Here is an 18,076-nt window from a genome sequence, read left to right as displayed (position 1 = left end):
GGGTCAGAGCCGCTCTCACCAAGGCCCCGGCCGCATTCTCTCCGCACAGCCAGAGCCGCTCTCACCAAGGCCCCGGCCGCATTCTCTCCGCACAGCCAGGGGTCAGAGCCGCTCTCACCAAGGCCCCGGCCGCATTCTCTCCGCACAGCCAGGGGTCAGAGCCGCTCTCACCAAGGCCCCGGCCGCATTCTCTCCGCACAGCCAGGGGTCAGAGCCGCTCTCACCAAGGCCCCGGCCGCATTCTCTCCGCACAGCCAGGGGTCAGAGCCGCTCTCACCAAGGCCCCGGCCGCATTCTCACCGCACACAGCCAGGGGTCAGCATCTCCACTGTCTGAGAAGTGCAGGAGTAGGTGGAGGTGCTCGTGAAGGGCGGGCATACAGGTGCACACATGGGCATGCGGGCGCGCACACAGATGGATACGTGGGCACGCACACACAAAGCACGCATCCATAGGCGCACGCACAGGCAGGCACGCAAGCACATGCCCCTCCCGCCACTGGATCCCAGCTATATGGGGGGATCCTGGAACTCCCATGTGACCTCCCCTTGGACGTGTCTTTGACCAGAACGTTCTCGGTCGCATCTGCTGGTAGTGAAGGCCAAGCCCGGCCGCCTGTGTCTTCAGGTACAGGAGCCATCTGAGTGCTGAGGGCAGATCCTGGGAGCTAGGGCAGTTGTCTGGGATTGTTACGAAGATCAATAGTAAACAGGCTGCCCTTCTTCCTTTTCTTTTCTCCCAGCCGCCTTCTCCCGCTTCTCTCCCCTTTGCTGCCTGACCTTGGTGCTTGTGTGCAGTGGAACTTGCTGTGTGCTGGAGCTTGTGGAAAATGGGAAACCTGCGTTTCTCCTGCTTCTCATTTTAAAGACAAACAGGTTTTCCAGAAATGTGAAAGGCACACCTGGGAAGTCAGAGTGGGAGAAGGATTTGGAATTGGACACATGAACACAGAAGGCTTCGTTCTGCTGTATGTGGCTCCCAAGTGACAGGACAGGTGTGAGCCCCATGGCAGCATGAGGGCAGGGCACGTGCTTCCAGTGCGTGCCAAGACAGACACGCCATGTGCCGTGGGCTACAGACGCGCCGTGTGCCGTGGGCTACAGACGCACCGTGTGCCGTGGGCTACAGACGCGCCGTGTGCCGTGGGCTACAGATGCACCCGTGTGCCGTGGACATAGACTTCTTAAACTTGTGTGCGGCAGTGGCCTTCTCTCTTCCATTTGAAATGTTTTTATTTGGCCAAATAGATGTTTATAGAAAGTTACCAAAGTTCAGTGTTCCTTCATAGTAACAGGGAGACTTTAGTACTTAACCTGAGATCTGAGGTTGGCTGCAGTGGTTGTTAGAGTGATAATATCAGTAGCTGCTGAGCAGCTGTGGCTTTAAGTATCAAAGGAATAATGGTGTCATTTATAAATACTGCATGATGCTTAAAGCAAAGAGCCTGAAGCTGCAGGCTGGTATCATTTTATCTGCTCTATGTCAGGTACAGAGAGGAGACGAGGAGTGAACCAAACTTACAAAGCCCAGCCACCGGTGGTTGGTGTTTCCAGAGAACCCATTTCCCAAGAGCGGCCCCATGGTTGCTGTCAGCCTGAGGCTGCCGTCACCTGGCCGTGACTGTCTGTGGCCTGCAGTGAGCGACCAGGCCACAGTGGGTGGGTCAGAGGGACTCGTGGACATCGGCCCTGGCAGGGGCCTGACATTGTGAACCGTGTTTTCCATTGTGGCATGCGGTCCTGCACCTGTCTCCCGAGCAGCTGAGCACGGTCACCCGCACTGTTCGTATGAAAGGCCCTGCTTGTGTGTTCTGGCCCCATGCGATACCCTCCAGAGGGCATGGAGGCCACAGCCCCAGGGGAAATGGCCCCGTGCAGCGAGGCCCTGCCCACCACCGCCACAGGCTATCCCCAGCTCGCAGTGCTCGCTCATCTCCCCAGGCATCCCATGTCACCAGAGTCCAAGGTGCTGGGCTGCCTGCCCCCCTCCCATCTTGTCAAAGGGCCTTTCCTGGTGTAAGTAGAACTGGGGCTTTCCCTAGGTTCTGCTCATCAGGTGGATGGCTGGAAGCCGCGCTGGTCCCTCCCTCCACACCAAGGACTCTGATGTGCAGGTGTGCAGTCACCGATGCACGTGTGCTTGCACCTCCGACATGGCAGTTCCTCCGGCCATGTGCACGTGCAGGGCGGCCCATTGTGGTAGCCTTGGGAGGTGTCTTGGTTATCTTGTGTCGCTGTGACCTGTGGAGATCCAACTGAGGTAGTCATCACCCCTCGGGGGACACATTCCAAGACCCAGGTGGAGGCCTGAAATGCGATAGCGCTGAACCCTGTATATACTGTTTTCCCCTCTGGGAACACACCTCTGATCAAATTTAACTTACAAGTTAGGCACAGTAGAGACTAAAAACAATTGTGAATCAAATGGAATGATTGTAAGGGTGCACTGTGATAAACCCCCTGTGAGGCTGACGACTGTAAGGGTGCACTGTGATAAACCCCCCATGAGGCTGACGACTGTAAGGGTGCACTGTGATAAACCCCCTGTGAGGCTGACGACTGTAGGGGTGCACTGTGATAAACCCCCTGTGAGGCTGACGACTGTAAGGGTGCAATGTGATCAATACCTTGTGAGGCTGACGACTGTAAGGGTGCACTGTGATAAACCCCTTGTGAGGCTGACCACTGTAGGGGTGCACTGTGATAAACCCCCTGTGAGGCTGACGACTGTAAGGGTGCAATGTGATAAATACCTTGTGAGGCTGACAACTGTAAGGGTACAATGTGATTAAACACCATGAGGCTGATGACTGTAAGGGTGCACTGTGATAAACACCCCGTGAGGCTGACGACTGTAAGGGTGCAATGTGATAAACCCCCTGTGAGGCTGACGACTGTAAGAGTGCAATGTGATAAACACCATGAGGCTGACGACTGTAAGGGTGCACTGTGATAAACCCCTTGTGAGGCTGACGACTGTAGGGGTGCACTGTGATAAACCCCCTGTGAGGCTGACGACTGTAAGGGTGCAATGTGATAAATACCTTGTGAGGCTGACTACTGTAAGGGTGCACTGTGATAAACCCCTTGTGAGGCTGACGACTGTAGGGGTGCACTGTGATAAACCCCCTGTGAGGCTGACAACTGTAAGGGTGCAATGTGATAAATACCTTGTGAGGCTGACGACTGTAAGGGTGCAATGTGATAAACACCATGAGGCTGATGACTGTAAGGGTGCACTGTGATAAACACCCCGTGAGGCTGACGACTGTAAGGGTGCAATGTGATAAACCCCCCGTGAGGCTGACGACTGTAAGGGTGCACTGTGATAAACACCGTGTGAGGCTGACGACTGTAAGGGTGCACTGTGATAAACCCCCTGTGAGGCTGACGACTGTAAGGGTGCACTGTGATAAACACCGTGTGAGGCTGACGACTGTAAGGGTGCACTGTGATAAACCCCCCGTGAGGCTGACGACTGTAAGGGTGCAATGTGATAAACCCCCCGTGAGGCTGACGACTGTAAGGGTGCACTGTGATAAACCCCCTGTGAGGCTGACGACTGTAAGGCTGCACTGTGATAAACACCATGACGCTGACGACTGTAAGGGTGCACTGTGATAAACCCCCCGTGAGGCTGACGACTGTAAGGGTGCACTGTGATAAACACCGTGTGAGGGTGACGACTGTAAGGGTGCACTGTGATAAACCCCCTGTGAGGCTGACGACTGTAAGGGTGCACTGTGATAAACCCCCCGTGAGGCTGACGACTGTAAGGGTGCACTGTGATAAACCTCCTGTGAGGCTGACGACTGTAAGGCTGCACTGTGATAAACACCATGACGCTGACGACTGTAAGGGTGCACTGTGATAAACACCATGAGGCTGACGACTGTAAGGGTGCACTGTGATAAACCCCCCGTGAGGCTGACGACTGTAAGGGTGCACTGTGATAAACACCATGTGAGGCTGACGACTGTAAGGGTGCACTGTGATAAACTCCCTGTGAGGCTGACGACTGTAAGGGTGCACTGTGATAAACACCGTGTGAGGCTGACGACTGTAAGGGTGCACTGTGATAAACCCCCTGTGAGGCTGAGGACTGTAAGGGTGCACTGTGATAAACACCATGTGAGGCTGACGACTGTATGGGTGCACTGTGATAAACCCCCTGTGAGGCTGACGACTGTAGGGGTGCAATGTGATAAACCCCCTGTGAGGCTGACGACTGTAAGAGTGCAATGTGATAAACACCATGAGGCTGACGACTGTAAGGGTGCAATGTGATAAACCCCCTGTGAGGCTGACGACTGTAAGGGTGCACTGTGATAAACCCCCTGTGAGGCTGACTGTAAGGGTGCACTGTGATAAACCCCCTGTGAGGCTGACTGTAAGGGTGCACTGTGATAAACCCCCTGTGAGGCTGACGACTGTAAGGGTGCACTGTGATAAACACCGTGTGAGGCTGACGACTGTAAGGGTGCACTGTGATAAACCCCCTGTGAGGCTGACGACTGTAAGGGTGCACTGTGATAAACCCCCCGTGAGGCTGACGACTGTAGGGGTGCACTGTGATAAACACCGTGTGAGGCTGACGACTGTAAGGGTGCACTGTGATAAACCCCCCGTGAGGCTGACGACTGTAAGGGTGCACTGTGATAAACCCCCCGTGAGGCTGACGACTGTAGGGGTGCAATGTGATAAACCCCCTGTGAGGCTGACGACTGTAAGAGTGCAATGTGATAAACACCATGAGGCTGACGACTGTAAGAGTGCAATGTGATAAACACCATGAGGCTGACGACTGTAAGGGTGCACTGTGATAAACCCCTTGTGAGGCTGACGACTGTAGGGGTGCACTGTGATAAACCCCCTGTGAGGCTGACGACTGTAAGGGTGCACTGTGATAAACACCGTGTGAGGCTGACGACTGTAAGGGTGCACTGTGATAAACCCCCCGTGAGGCTGACGACTGTAAGGGTGCAGTGTGATAAACCCCCTGTGAGGCTGACGACTGTAAGGGTGCACTGTGATAAATCCCCTGTGAGGCTGACGACTGTAAGGGTGCACTGTGATAACCCCCCTGTGAGGCTGACGAGTGTAAGGGTGCAATGTGATAAACACCGTGTGAGGCTGACGACTGTAAGGGTGCAATGTGATAAACCCTCTGTGAGGCTGACGACTGTCAGGGTGCACTGTGATAAACCCCCTGTGAGGCTGATGACTGTAAGGGTGCACTGTGATAAACACCCTGTAAAGCTGGTCTCTTTCTCTCGCAGTCTTACCGCTTTGTGCGCACCTAGTTTCAGACCTTGGCTGAACGCAAGTAACTGAAACTAGGGAAAGCAAAGCCGAGTGGGGGCAGCCGCTAGAAGGGCGGGGCAGCCTCAGGGCACACTGTGGGGCTTGGCAGTTAGGGACCCTGCAGAGTCCACACGCCAGTTGGTTGGCAGCACAGCAAAGCACCGGGAAGGGGCACATGCCTTTGACAGGAGTTAGATGTGGTGGAGAGAGGCGCTTAAAATTATTGAGGACAGGATGGATTATTCGGTATTTAATGCTAACAGCTGGCTCTCCATTTTGATGTGAAGGAGTGAGCTAGATTTTACTTATTTTTTATTATTTTATTTTTTACCTTTAGGCTCTGCTGAACTGGCCTAGATTTTGTATACACACATTTCAGGTGAAGGTCTAAAAAAAACTGGAGCATATAAAGAAAAATAGAATATATGTGTAATTCTGGAATAAGGAAGGAATGTGTTTCCAAAATAGAAAATAAATAAATAAATAAAGGAAAAGATTGGAATATCTGATTTATTTATTTATTTATTTACTTTATTTTTGAGACAGAGTCTTACTCTGTCGCCCAGGCTGGAGTGCAGTGCTGCGATCTCAGCTTACTGCAATCTCTGCCTCCCGGGTTCAAGCGATTCTCTTGCCTCAGCCTCCCAAGTAGCTGGGATTACAGGCGCATGCCACCACACCCAGCTAATTTTTGTATTTTTAGTAGAGATGGGGTTTCACCATGTTGGTCAGGCTGTTCTTTTTTTTTTTTTTTTTTTTTTTGTCTTTTGAGACAGAGTCTTGCTCTGTCGCCCAGGCTGGAGTGCAGTGGCGTGATCTCAGCTTACTGCAAGCTCCGCCTCCCAGGTTCACGCTATTCTCCCGCCTCAGCCTCCCAAGTAGCTGGGACTACAGGCGCCCGCTACCACGCCCAGCTAATTTTTTGTATTTTTAGTAGAGACGGGGTTTCACTGTGTTAGCCAGGATGGTCTCTATCTCCTGACCTCGTGATCTGCCTGCCTCGGCCACCCAAAGTGCTGGGATTAAAGGCATGAGCCACCGCACCCGGCCTGTCTGATTTCATAGAAATGAAAAATTTTGTTTGACCAAAATCAACCTGAGCAATGTTAAAAAGAAAAATGACATTTAGGGAGAAAATGTTTTTTGCGTATATAACCAGAGATTAATAACAAGTCTATTTGAAGACTTCTGTAAATCACCAAGAAACTCATAATCCACCCCATAGAAAATGGCAAACCATATGAACAGATAAAGAGGAAGAAGTTTAAATGACAAATACCCTAAACTGCCAGTCTGACCATTAATCAGGGAAATGCAGATTGAAAAAAGGTGTCATTTCCCGGCTAATTTTGTGGTAACAAGAGGAGGTGAATCGTCCCAGGAGCTGGGGAGGAACCTCTGCTCTAGGTAGGGGGACAGGAGGTGGCACCACCCACACACACTGTCACATACCGGCCCTGACATCAGTCCCGTGGCCATGCTTGGACTTGGGCACAGGTGCAGAGACGTCTGAGCTGAATCCCAAGGGCCTCATCCTGATCAAAACCCAGTGTCCTCTCCCGACGCGCACTTCAGAATGAGCAGAACATCTGCGTCCCATTTCTAGTGCCGTGCACGGAAAACAAACCCAAATGATCACGTGTGGATGCTCTGTGTGTGCACCAAAGCCCCCGCCTAAAATCAGAGGAGAGATCTGGAAAGATGCCCGGTGCTTTAATGCACCCCGTTGAAAAGGACAGAGGGACAAGAGGACAGGTGGAGATGTTGGTCTTTTCTCCATGCTCCTTATTTTTCTCCAAATTGCTTGTGTTTTTAATTAATACATTGAGATATTCAGATAACATGAAAATGTGGAATAAAATGAGAAGCTGTTGGCAGGCTGTCACTAACATGCCCTGCTTGCCTGTTTGCAGGTATGGATCCTGGCGGGAGCCAGTCAACCCCTATTATGTCAATGCCGGCTATGCCCTGGCCCCAGCCACCAGTGCCAACGACAGCGAGCAGCAGAGCCTGTCCAGCGATGCAGACACCCTGTCCCTCACGGACAGCAGTGTGTAAGTCCCGCCCCGGATACCCAGTCCCTCACGGACAGCAGCGTGTAAGTCCCGCCCCGGATACCCAGTCCCTCACGGACAGCAGTGTGTAAGTCCGGTCCCAGACACCCTGTCCCTTGAGGACAGCAATGTGTAAGTCCTGCCCCAGACACCCTGTTTCTTGCGGATGGCAGCGTGTAAGTCCCACCCTGCTGCAGAGCGCGGCCAGCTCAGAGGGGGCTTCGTGCTGACCCAGAGATGCCTGGGCTTTGTCTTCAGGAAAAGTGTTTCCTGGCTCCCCAGGTCTCAGTGAGAGTGCGTCTGACATGCAGGCAGGCTGTACCGCAGAGGCTGTCCTCCAAGCAGTACAAGTGAGGGTTCAGCTTTGTGTCAGTTGCTTCTCTCTGTGACCAGGGCTGCTGGGACCTCCCTATGAGGAAGGATCGAGGGTGAACCTAAGACAGTCTGTAGGCTGCCCGGGCTAGAGTTTGCTCTTTGGTTTTCAAAGTCTGGGGTTTCAGCTTAAAGACAGGCACAGGCCAGCTGCCTCACCACTGGCTGTGGCGAGTGATGTGGTCCCTGAGGGTGGCGTTTCTGCTGACGCTGGTGCAGTACAGGGTCCTGTCTTGTCCCTGTCACCCACTTGGCAAGGGGCTGGGAGCAGGAGTGAGGGAAGATGCTGTGGTTGTGCTGAGGCCTGGGCCACACATGTGTGACGCTCGAGGTGACAGGCGGAAGCTTATTCTTTCATTGTCCGGGGAAACCCCCTGTGTAGGAACGTGCTTGTTTTATGACCTCTTCCCCTGTGCTTCGCAGCTGGCTTTTCGGGACCTAGGTACACCCCAGCCATTAGATGATGCCAACAGTCTTGTTGCAGTAGGGCACTGGCTGCCAGCCTGTGGGGGTCATTTGGGGTTTTGGTTACCCATGAAGCTCAGACCTTCCCAGCTCTGGTCTGTGCGCCACACGCCACCTGCCCACCAGCCATCCTAGCCAGGGCTGGGCCCGAGCGGCAGGAACCAGGGTCTCCCTGCAGCAGCCTCAGCATTGGAGGAGGCCAGCGGCTATGAACCTGTGAGCAGCTGGAGCCCGTGGACCACCACCCTCCCTCCCCACTGCGGCCAGTGGTGTCCCAGATGTCTTTCCCGCTTCGCTGGGTTCTCCATGAGGAAAGCCTGGAGATCTGGATAGGGCTGGAGGAGGAGAGAGGGACTTCTCACCTGCTGCTGATTCTGCCCATCTTTTTATGAATATGTTTTAAGTGATGGTCCCACTGTATGTACCATTTTTATGGTTCTTTTCATTTTGAGACAGGATCTCACTGTCACCCAGGCTGGACTGCAATGGTTGCGATCTTGGCTTACTGCAGCTTCTGTCTCCTGGTCCCAAGCAATTCTGCCTCAGCCTTCAGAGTTGCTGAGGCTACAAGCGTGTGCCACCACGCCTGGCTAATGATTATTATAATTTTTGTAGAGACGAGGCCTCACTATGCAGTCTCGAACTCCTGGGCTCAAACAGTGCTCCCACTTCAGCCTCATGAGTGCTGGGATTACGGGCATGAGCCACTGTGCCTGGCTAGTTTGTTCTTTTCATTTGCCTGTCTTTAAACATTTTTCCAAAACCTGAATTTCAGATGAGGAGAACAAGTTGTCACATTCTGTTTCTGAACCAGATTCAGCCAGCCCACATTGCCGTAGGTCTTGGCCCCTTGGTTTTTCCCCAGGTAGCTGTGGTAGTGCAGGGGCAGCTCCCTGCCCCTTCCGGGCAGAGCTGCTGTGTGTGGCTTCTCCTGGTTTCTTTCATCCTCATTTAATTTTGAATCTTCAAAATAAAATGTTCACGTGCTTTTAGCAGCACCTGACTTGAGGTTACTGGAGTTGAAGCAGTGCCTGCCGTGGTCCTGAAGCCTCGGGCCAGGTGGTTGGGTGCAGTGCAGCCCACGGAGCGCCTGACATGCATCCTAGCATCTGGTTTCCCTCTTCCCCACAACTCTGTTACTACAACAAAAAGTAACCTGCCAACTCAGTTTTCTCAAAAAGTCTCCTAATTCTCTCCAAGAAAAGGGACATATGTTTCCTAAAGGGAGGACCTAAAATAAATAGGTATTTTTTTTCTTGATATTCTGTTCATCTTGGTTTGTACTGAAGTGTTTAACAATTTGGAATGTGAAATTGCTACACGTACTCGAAAGCAAATCAGAGGTAAAAAGTGGACAGGTGAAGAGCATCATTCCGGTGGGGCAGCTGCGCTCAGCTTTTGTGCTGGCGGCAAGCTCACAACATTCCACGTGGCACTCGAGAGGCTGTGGGCTGTGGACACAGATGTGGGGTCAGTGTCTAATCCACAGAGGCCTGTGGAGGTTACCCAATCCAAGTATCATGTCTAAGAAACCAGTAGGTTGGTGGCTTCAGGACACTTCAACAAACCCTGAGGCAAGTGTTAGGTGAGTTTTAGATTCACTTGTTCCTGACGCCCGTGGCTGAGCCAGACCTGGACTCGGCTCACCATTGCCCACAACACTCAGTGGTGCTGTGACGGCCGAGGATGCCTCAGGAGTTGCCGTGTCTGCCACGCAGCCCTGGGTCGGGCGCTCTCTTCAGTTGTCCCCTGTCTCCTGGCAGCTCTGGGAGGCCCCTGGGTGCGGCACGGATCCCTGGAGCTGCCGTGCTTCCGAAGGCAGCTTTTCTTTCTTTCTTCCTTTTCTTTTTTGAGACGGAGTCTCGCTCTGTCACCCAGGCTGGAGTGCAGTGGTGCGATCTCGGCTTACTGCAAGCTCTGCCTCCCGGGTTCACGCCATTCTCCTGCCTCAGCCTCCCGAGTAGCTGGGACTACAGGCACCCGCCACCACACCCGGCTAATTTTTTGTGTTTTTAGTAGAGACGGGGTTTCACCGTGTTAGCCAGGATGGTCTCGATCTCCTGACCTCGTGATCCGCCCGCCTCGGCCTCCCACAGTGCTGGGATGACAGGCATGAGCCACCGCGCCCAGCCCGAAGGCAGCTTTTCTAATAGCTGGGAGAGGGCGAGGGCTTTCATGAAGGATGGTTGTGCGTGAGTTATCTTAACCCTGGGGTAATTATTCAGACCATGTATAATCTGACTTTCGTGTTTTAATGATCTTCTAAAGGGTTCATAAAGAAAACCTGTTGCAGGCCGGGCGCGGTGGCTCACGCCTGTAATCCCAGCAGTTTGGGAGGCCGAGGCAGGCGGATCACGGGGTCAGGAGATTGAGACCATTCCTGGTTAACACAGTGAAACCCCGTCTCTACTAAAAAATACCAAAAATTAGCCAGGTGTGGTGGCGGGCACCTGTAGTCCCAGCTACTCGGGAGGCTGAGGCAGGAGAATGGCGTGAACCTGGGAGGCGGAGCTTGCAGTGATCCGAGATCGCGCCACTACACTCCAGCCTGGGCGACAGAGCGAGACTCCGTCTCAAAAACAAAAAGAGAAAAATAAAAGAAAACCTGTTGCTAAAGACCTACCTTGTGCCTCCCTCAGAGACCACACCGCCCTGCCAGCTCCTGGAGAGAAGCAGAGTGTGCAGCCTTGGCATCTCTTATCTTTCCGTGGGGCACTGGTTGTCCTGGCTGCCCACTGTGCAGCCCTGAAATGTTTTTGGTCCATTTAGCAATGCCCTCCAAGGCAGGCACACTGCAGTGGTCTAGGCCACAAGCAGGGGCCAGCAAACGTTTCCCGTGCAGGGCTGGCAGTGGATATGTGAGGCTTTGCAGCCGCATGCAGTCCCTGTCACAGATTCTTCCCCTACCCTTTAAAAATGTAGAAACCTTGGCCGGGCGCCGTGGCTTGTGCCTGTAATCCCAGCACTTTGGGAGGCCGAGGCGGGCGGATCACGGGGTCAGGAGATTGAGACCATTCCTGGTTAACACAGTGAAACCCCGTCTCTACTAAAAAATACAAAAAATTAGCCAGGTGTGGTGGCGGGCACCTGTAGTCCCAGCTACTCGGGAGGCTGAGGCGGGAGAATGGCGTGAACCCGGGAGGTGGAGCTTGCAGTGAGCCGAGATTGTGCCACTGCACTCCAGCCTGGGCAACAGAGCGAGACTCCGTCTCAAAAAAAAGAAGAAAAAAAAAATGTAGAAACCACTCTTAGCTGTCAGGCCCTAAAGAACAGGCAGGCACAAGGAGGCTTTGTGGAGGTGCCCAGTAAACACCAGCTAGGAGGGCGCATGGCTGGGCACTTGGGCTTTACCATCACGTGTGAACTTTTGTGTGTACATGTTCCCCTGTGCACACATGGGTGCCTGCATCACCTGTGTGCACGTGTCTCAGTGGTGGTGGCTCACAGGTGTCCTCACCATTGCCTGCTGACCAGCGGTCGGGGCCAGGAGCTCTACTGGCACGGTGCTGGCCCTCCTGCTCCTCTCTGAGTTAACGGCTGCCTCTTTCTCCTGGACAGGGATGGGATCCCCCCATACAGGATCCGTAAGCAGCACCGCAGGGAGATGCAGGAGAGCGTGCAGGTCAATGGGCGGGTGCCCCTACCTCACATTCCCGTAAGTACCGGCTCTGCGGCCCTCAGCCCGTCGTCCTACCCACTCAGCGTGGGCCTGGTGAACTGGTCCGCGGGAAAGGCACTTGCCTGGCCTCCCACGAGCCAGGCTTACCTCTAGGCGTAAGCGTGTGATCCCAGCAACATCTGCAAGTGGCCAGTCCCTGAGGGCAGCAGGGGACATCAAGTCTCAGGCAGCATTTAGGGCCCAGAGGGAGCTGTTCATTCAGAAGAGCCCCCACGCCCCAAGGCCACACCCTCCCTGGTGGCAGGAAGTGTCTTACCTTGTGAAGGTGGATGCTTCCCCTCAAGAGGGGGAGCTCTGAGCCTTTCTCAAGACTCAGAGCCCAGGCCTGGCCCCTGCACAGCCCTTGGGGAAAACTTGGTGTTTTTGTGGCTGAACAGTGGTCGTCTCCAGGTAAACGACTTGACTTTAAAGCTGCCTTGGCTTTCGCTGTTGCATAGAATAATGGCACCTTTGCCCAGTCTCAGGCATGGGGGCTTGGCTGGGCAGTAGGTCATGGAGCTGAGTGCTAGCTGGAGCCCAGCAAAGCCTGACTCCGTCTACAGAGCATTCCTGCGCTGATGAACGGATTAATGATCTTTCCTTATTTTGATGAGTTGACTTTGAACAGGAAAGATGTTACGGGAAGATGAGAAAAGTGTTTCCTTTTTTTTTTGAGATAGGAGTTTTGCTGTCACTGCAAGCTCTGCCTCCCGGGTTCACGCCATTCTCCCGCCTCAGCCTCCCGAGTAGCTGGGAGTACAGGCGCCTGCCACCACGCCCGGCTAATTTTTTGTATTTTTAGTAGAGATGGGGTTTCACCATATTAGCCAGGATGGTCTAGATCTCCTGACCTCGTGATCCGCCCGTCTCAGCCTCCCAAAGTGCTGGGATTACAGGTGTGAGCCACTGCGCAACCCACTGTTAGCCGCGGTGTCTGAGGTTAAACCACGTGACCATCTGAGTGTCTGTGCAGGGAAGTAGGCATTTTGAGAGCACTGACACAGTCTTGGTCAGGATTTCTTAGCCTTTTAGCTTTTCTGCAGACATCAGTTTCCAAGTCAGGAATTTCTTTATGGTTGAAAAGAAAGGATGTTGGTTTGTTCTCACTTCTGAGAAGATGCCAGCCAACCCTTGACTCAGGTTTGGCTAAAACTAGGCACTGATGGTGTCTACTTAACAAAAAGTGGCTGACATTGTAGGCTGTGTGTGGGTGCGTGCGTGTGTGCGTGCGTGTGCTGTGGAAGATCTGGGGCCCTGCCTGCCAGGCATGGCCCAAGGCTATCATGAGGTCACAGCCCAAGTCGAGGGCGCCTGCACAGCCACCGGCCTCTGATTTTCAAGTCACAGGTCCTGAACGTCAAGAACCCGCGGAGCCGCTGGGATGACGGAGGCCGGAGAGACAAGACAGCTGAGCAACCACAGGCCCGGGCCAGCCCTCTGTGCCCATGAGGACGGGGCTTGAGTGGGCTGAGGCCCGCAGGAGGCTTCTCTCCACAGGGGTGCCCCGATTTCGGGGTGCTGGTCAGAGTCTTCATGTGTAGAAAGTGCACGCCACAGACTCTGGATGAGGGGGCGTCAGGCAGACAACCTCCCCTCAGAAGGGTCAGGAAGGACAGAAGCTGTGGAGTGCGTTGGTGCCTGGAACGTGGACCTGGAAAGACCTCTCAGGATGCAACACAGAGAAAAGAGGACGCCTATGGCGAGTCCCTGGTGTTGTCGTCAGAATCTTCCAGAACCGAGGGAAGCACAGAGCCCTCAGGTCCTGGAGGGTCACATTTGAGTCGCCAGGAAGATGAAAGCCAACAGAGGCGGCAGGCACAGACAGGAGCAGGCCCTGCTGCGTTCCGCACCCCCAGAGGGCCCTTGTGTGGTGGGGTGGGGGCCGCAGTGTGCGTTTCTGTGTGAACAGTCTGCAGCGAACAACCTCATCGGAGGCTCTGTAGGAACCTGCATCAGGTCCATGTGGCCTGTCAGGTGGGGCTGTGGTTGGAACCTTCGGTGGGAGGTCCCTCAGCCCAGAGGCCCAAGTGAGAAACCCACATCACGGGCACAGCTGCCCGGGGCGTGCTCACTGCTGCTACTGGGAAACTGGACCCGAGGATGGTGGTGAGCAGAGGTGGGGGGAGGCCCAGGAAGCCGATAAGCTAGCAGGACGTGCCGTGGCCGCACTGCCCACTTCTGCTCTGTCGAGGGCCTTGGTTTTGCGAAAGCTATGCCGTTTCTCTGGTGGGTCCATGGCTCTGCAGCAGGGACAGCAGGAGGGGAGTAGCTTAGACGCTCATAGGAGCAGAACCCTGTTGTGGCTGCACCCACGGAGGCCCAGGCTGTGTGCACCTTGTGAGACTCTGTAACACCTGCCCATCAGAGTTGGAGCAGGTTCATCCCGAAAACCCCCCTGCCCCCACTGTCCATGGAAAAATTGTCTTCTACAAAACTGGTCCCTGGTGCCAGAAGGCTGGGGGCCGTGGCTTTACAGCATCTGGTACCAGAATGCGTGCCCTGCGGGGAGGGGCCTCTTCATCTTTAGCATTTGCAGTTACTTGGAAGTTTCACGTTTTCATTTACTTGGCTTTTTCCTTTATGATATTTTTTTCTGTTCCTCTAAAGCTGGAGAGGTTGCCATTCTCTGTAAATCTGATGACTCTGACAGTTTTGCTGTTCTCAGAACCGTGGTGACGCAGTCTGCAGGGCCACCTGGAGTCTTTTTATGGAGCTCGCATGGCGGCATGAGTGCTCCTGTTGGCCCCTCAGCCGTGCTGCTCTCTGGGCCTGATGATGGGCTTTTCGTCCTGCCCTTGGTCTCTGTGGTGCTGACTGTTCAGACCATGAGCACGTCTGTCTGCACCTCTGGCTGTCTGCAGACACAGCAGCCGTGGTCCCTGCAGTGCTGGCAGCTCCCATTCCTGTGTGTGCCACTCCCACGTCTGCGCCTTGCCCAGCACTGGGCACGGAAAAGCCAGCATGGCCCCCCAGCCACCCAGCCTCCAGGCCCCGGGTGCAGCGGGAAAGGGTGGCTTGTTAGTTCCTTGCCATCTGTGCGGACGCCCTGCCGTCCACACACCCGGACACACCGGCCCACATCCCTGCTGGTGCCAGCCCCAGCCTTCCTCATCATCTTCCAGAAGCACTGGATGCTCCTCCTTGGCTCCGGGACAGACCCCTTCCTGGCGCTGTGCACGGCCCAGACTCCAGCAGTGACTTTTCCCAGCTCTGAGGCATCACCCAGTGTCCTGGGCGTGCCCTTGGCCCCTTCATACTCCACGTTCCTTGAAGTGAAGCCTGTGGCTCCAGGGCCAGCCTCTCTCTGAGCCTCGTCTACTGTGGAACATCTGAGCCTGGAGGAGGCCTTTTGTGTGGCCCCTGTGTCCAGTCTCACCCCATCCTTCTCAGGTTTAGGTGCTGTTTCTCCTCTCATTGTGTAGATGAGAAATGGGTGCACAGAGCCAGGACCGCACCAGAGCCCACGGCAGGAGGGCAGGAAGGCCACACACACGGAGGGTCCCACCTCCCATCTGCCACCCTGCTTGCTTGTCACAGGGGAGCTGTCCCTGGCTGCATCCCTCCGCGGCTTAGACACTGGCGGCCTGGATTTTAAAACATGTTTTGCTATGAAGGATGTTATTGGAGCAGCTGGCAAAATTGGAATAAGATCTGCCACGTGATGTTATTGTATCAGGGTCAGTTTTTTTAACCATCCATATTTGTACTGTGGTTAGGTATGAGAGCGACCTTGCTTTTGTTAAATACACTAACTGGTTCAGAAAAGTGAGCGTGCCTGTGTGTGTGCGTGTGTGTACGTGTGTGTGTGTGTGTGTGCCTGCGCATGTGTGGGCATGTGTGTGTGTGCGTGTGTGTGTGCGTATGTGTGTGTACGTGTGTGTGTACCTGCGCGTGTGTGCGTGTGTACGTGTGTGTGGGTGTGCCTGCGCGTGCGTGCGTGTGTGTGTGGGGGTGTGTGCCTGCGCATGTGTGGGCATGTGTGTGTACGTGTGTGTGGGTGTGTGCCTGCGTGTGTGTGGGCATGTGTGTGTACGCATGTGCCTGCCGGTAAGGGGATGATAAAGCAGTTATGGCAGAATGTGAGCCCTTGGGGAATCTGGGTGAAGGTGGACGGGAATTCCTTGTTCTATTTTTGCAGCTGTTTTGAAGTTTGAAATTTAAAATGAAGTACCCTCGAAAGTTACACAGGGCCAGGCGTGGTGGCTCACACCGGTAATCCCAGTGCTTTGGGAGGCCGAGGTGGGAGGAGTTTGAGGCCAGCCTGGACAGCAAGACCCCCATCTCTATTTTTAAAAAAAGCTATAGGGGGGCCGGGCGCTGTGGCTCACGCCTGTCATCCCAGCACTTTGGGAGGCTGAGGCAGGCGGATCACGAGGTCAGGAGATTGAGACCATCCTGGCTAACATGGTGAAACCCCGTCTCTACTAAAAATACAAAAAAATTAGCCGGGCATGGTGGCAGGCGCCTGTAGTCCCAGCTACTCGGGAGGCTGAGGCAGGAGAATGGCGTGAACCTAGGGGGCGGAGCTTGCAGTGAGCCGAGATCGCGCCACTACACTCCAGCCTGGGCGACAGAGCGAGACCCTGTCTCAAAAACAAAAAACAAACAAGCTATATGGTATATTACTATAAAATACATTGCAGATGTATTGTTATTATTTTGAGACGGGGTCTCACTCTCTTACCCAGGCTGCAGGGCAGTGGCATGATCTCGGCTCACTGCAGCCTTGATCTCCCAGGACTTACGCGATCCGATCCTCCCACCTCAGCCTCCCAAGTAGTCGGGACCACAGGTGCCACCACACCCGGCTAATTAAAAAAAAATTTTTTTTGTAGAGATGAGGTCTCACTTTGTTGGCCAGACTGATCTCTTAATTTCTGGGCTCAAGTAATCTGCTCGCCTCTGCTTCCCAAAATGCTGTGACTATAGGCGTGAGCCACCACCTGGCCTTTACATTCTTTTAAAAAGGAAAGCCTGCCTTTCCCAGACCTCCCCTGTCCTCCAAATCCTGGGCGTCCTTCCCTGCCGTGGGGCCTCGGGGGCCTTCTGCTCACACCTTCTGCAGGCGTCTCCTCGAGTGCTTCTCTGACGTGGGTGGGGAGCGCCGGCCGTGTGTCCTGAAGCTGCCCTGCTCAGGCCTCTTGACCTGGTAGTCGGGAGACGCTGGAAAGAAGCAGCCCTGTCTCCTGGGTCCGTGGGGAATGAAGGACAGATTGGCCGGACACGAAAAGGGGGGCCGTGAGGAAGTTGATTCCCAACTGAAAGGAGGAAAAAGTAAACTCTTGCTTTAAAATACAACAAAGGCCGGGCCCGGCGGCTCACAGCTGTAATCCCAGCACTTTGGGAGGCTGAGGTGGGCAGATCACCTGAGGTCAGGAGTTCGAGACCAGCCTGGCCAACATGACAAAACCCCATCCCCACTAAGAATACAAAAATTAGCCTGGCGTGGTGGCGGGCACCTGTAGTCCCAGCTACTTGGGAGACCGAGGCAGGAGAATCGCTTGAACCCGGGAAGCAGAGGTTGCGGTGAGCCAAGATCACGCCATTGCACTCCAGCCTGGGTGACAGAGCAAGAGTTTGTCTCAAAAAAATAAAATGAAATACAACATAGATAGCACACGCTCTTTCCCTTCACAAAGAAATGTTTAGCCAGTGACCTCTCAACCCCCGAGCCTCACCGTCCTGTCCCCCGCAGCGCACGTACCGGGTGCTCAGCCCCCGAGCCTCACCGTCCTGTCCCTCGCAGCACATGCACCGGGTGCCGAAGGAGGTCCGTGTTTAGCCAGTGACCTCTCAGCCCCCGAGCCTCACCGTCCTGTCCCTCGCAGCGCACGCACCGGGTGCCGAAGGAGGTCCGTGTTTAGCCAGTGACCTCTCAGCCCCCGAGCCTCACCGTCCTGTCCCCCGCAGCGCACGTATCGGGTGCTCAGCCCCCGAGCCTCACCGTCCTGTCCCTCGCAGCACATGCACCGGGTGCCGAAGGAGGTCCGTGTTTAGCCAGTGACCTCTCAGCCCCCGAGCCTCACCGTCCTGTCCCCCGCAGCGCACGTATCGGGTGCTCAGCCCCCGAGCCTCACCGTCCTGTCCCTCGCAGCACATGCACCGGGTGCCGAAGGAGGTCCGTGTTTAGCCAGTGACCTCTCAGCCCCCGAGCCTCACCGTCCTGTCCCTCGCAGCGCACGCACCGGGTGCTCAGCCCCCGAGCCTCACCGTCCTGTCCCCCG

At 54.6% G+C, this 18,076-nt stretch overlaps 1 protein-coding gene across 5 annotated transcripts in view; it reads left to right on the top strand.

Moving 5' to 3' along the window:
- Positions 1-18,076, top strand: part of AXIN1 (axin 1) — a 72,401-nt gene that overhangs the window by 35,342 nt on the left and 18,983 nt on the right. For all 5 annotated transcript variants that reach the window (XM_024349594.3, XM_024349598.3, XM_024349595.3 and 2 more), the window contains exons 3-4: positions 7,217-7,357; positions 11,753-11,849. In XM_024349594.3, the coding sequence (XP_024205362.1) occupies positions 7,217-7,357; positions 11,753-11,849 (238 nt within the window). The remainder of the gene's footprint in view (positions 1-7,216; positions 7,358-11,752; positions 11,850-18,076) is intronic.

The sequence above is a fragment of the Pan troglodytes genome, chromosome 18 (assembly GCF_028858775.2).
Source record: "Pan troglodytes isolate AG18354 chromosome 18, NHGRI_mPanTro3-v2.0_pri, whole genome shotgun sequence".
NCBI lineage: Eukaryota > Metazoa > Chordata > Mammalia > Primates > Hominidae > Pan > Pan troglodytes.
The sequence above is the reverse complement of the archived record's forward strand: the minus strand, read 5'-3'. Positions and strand labels throughout refer to the sequence as shown.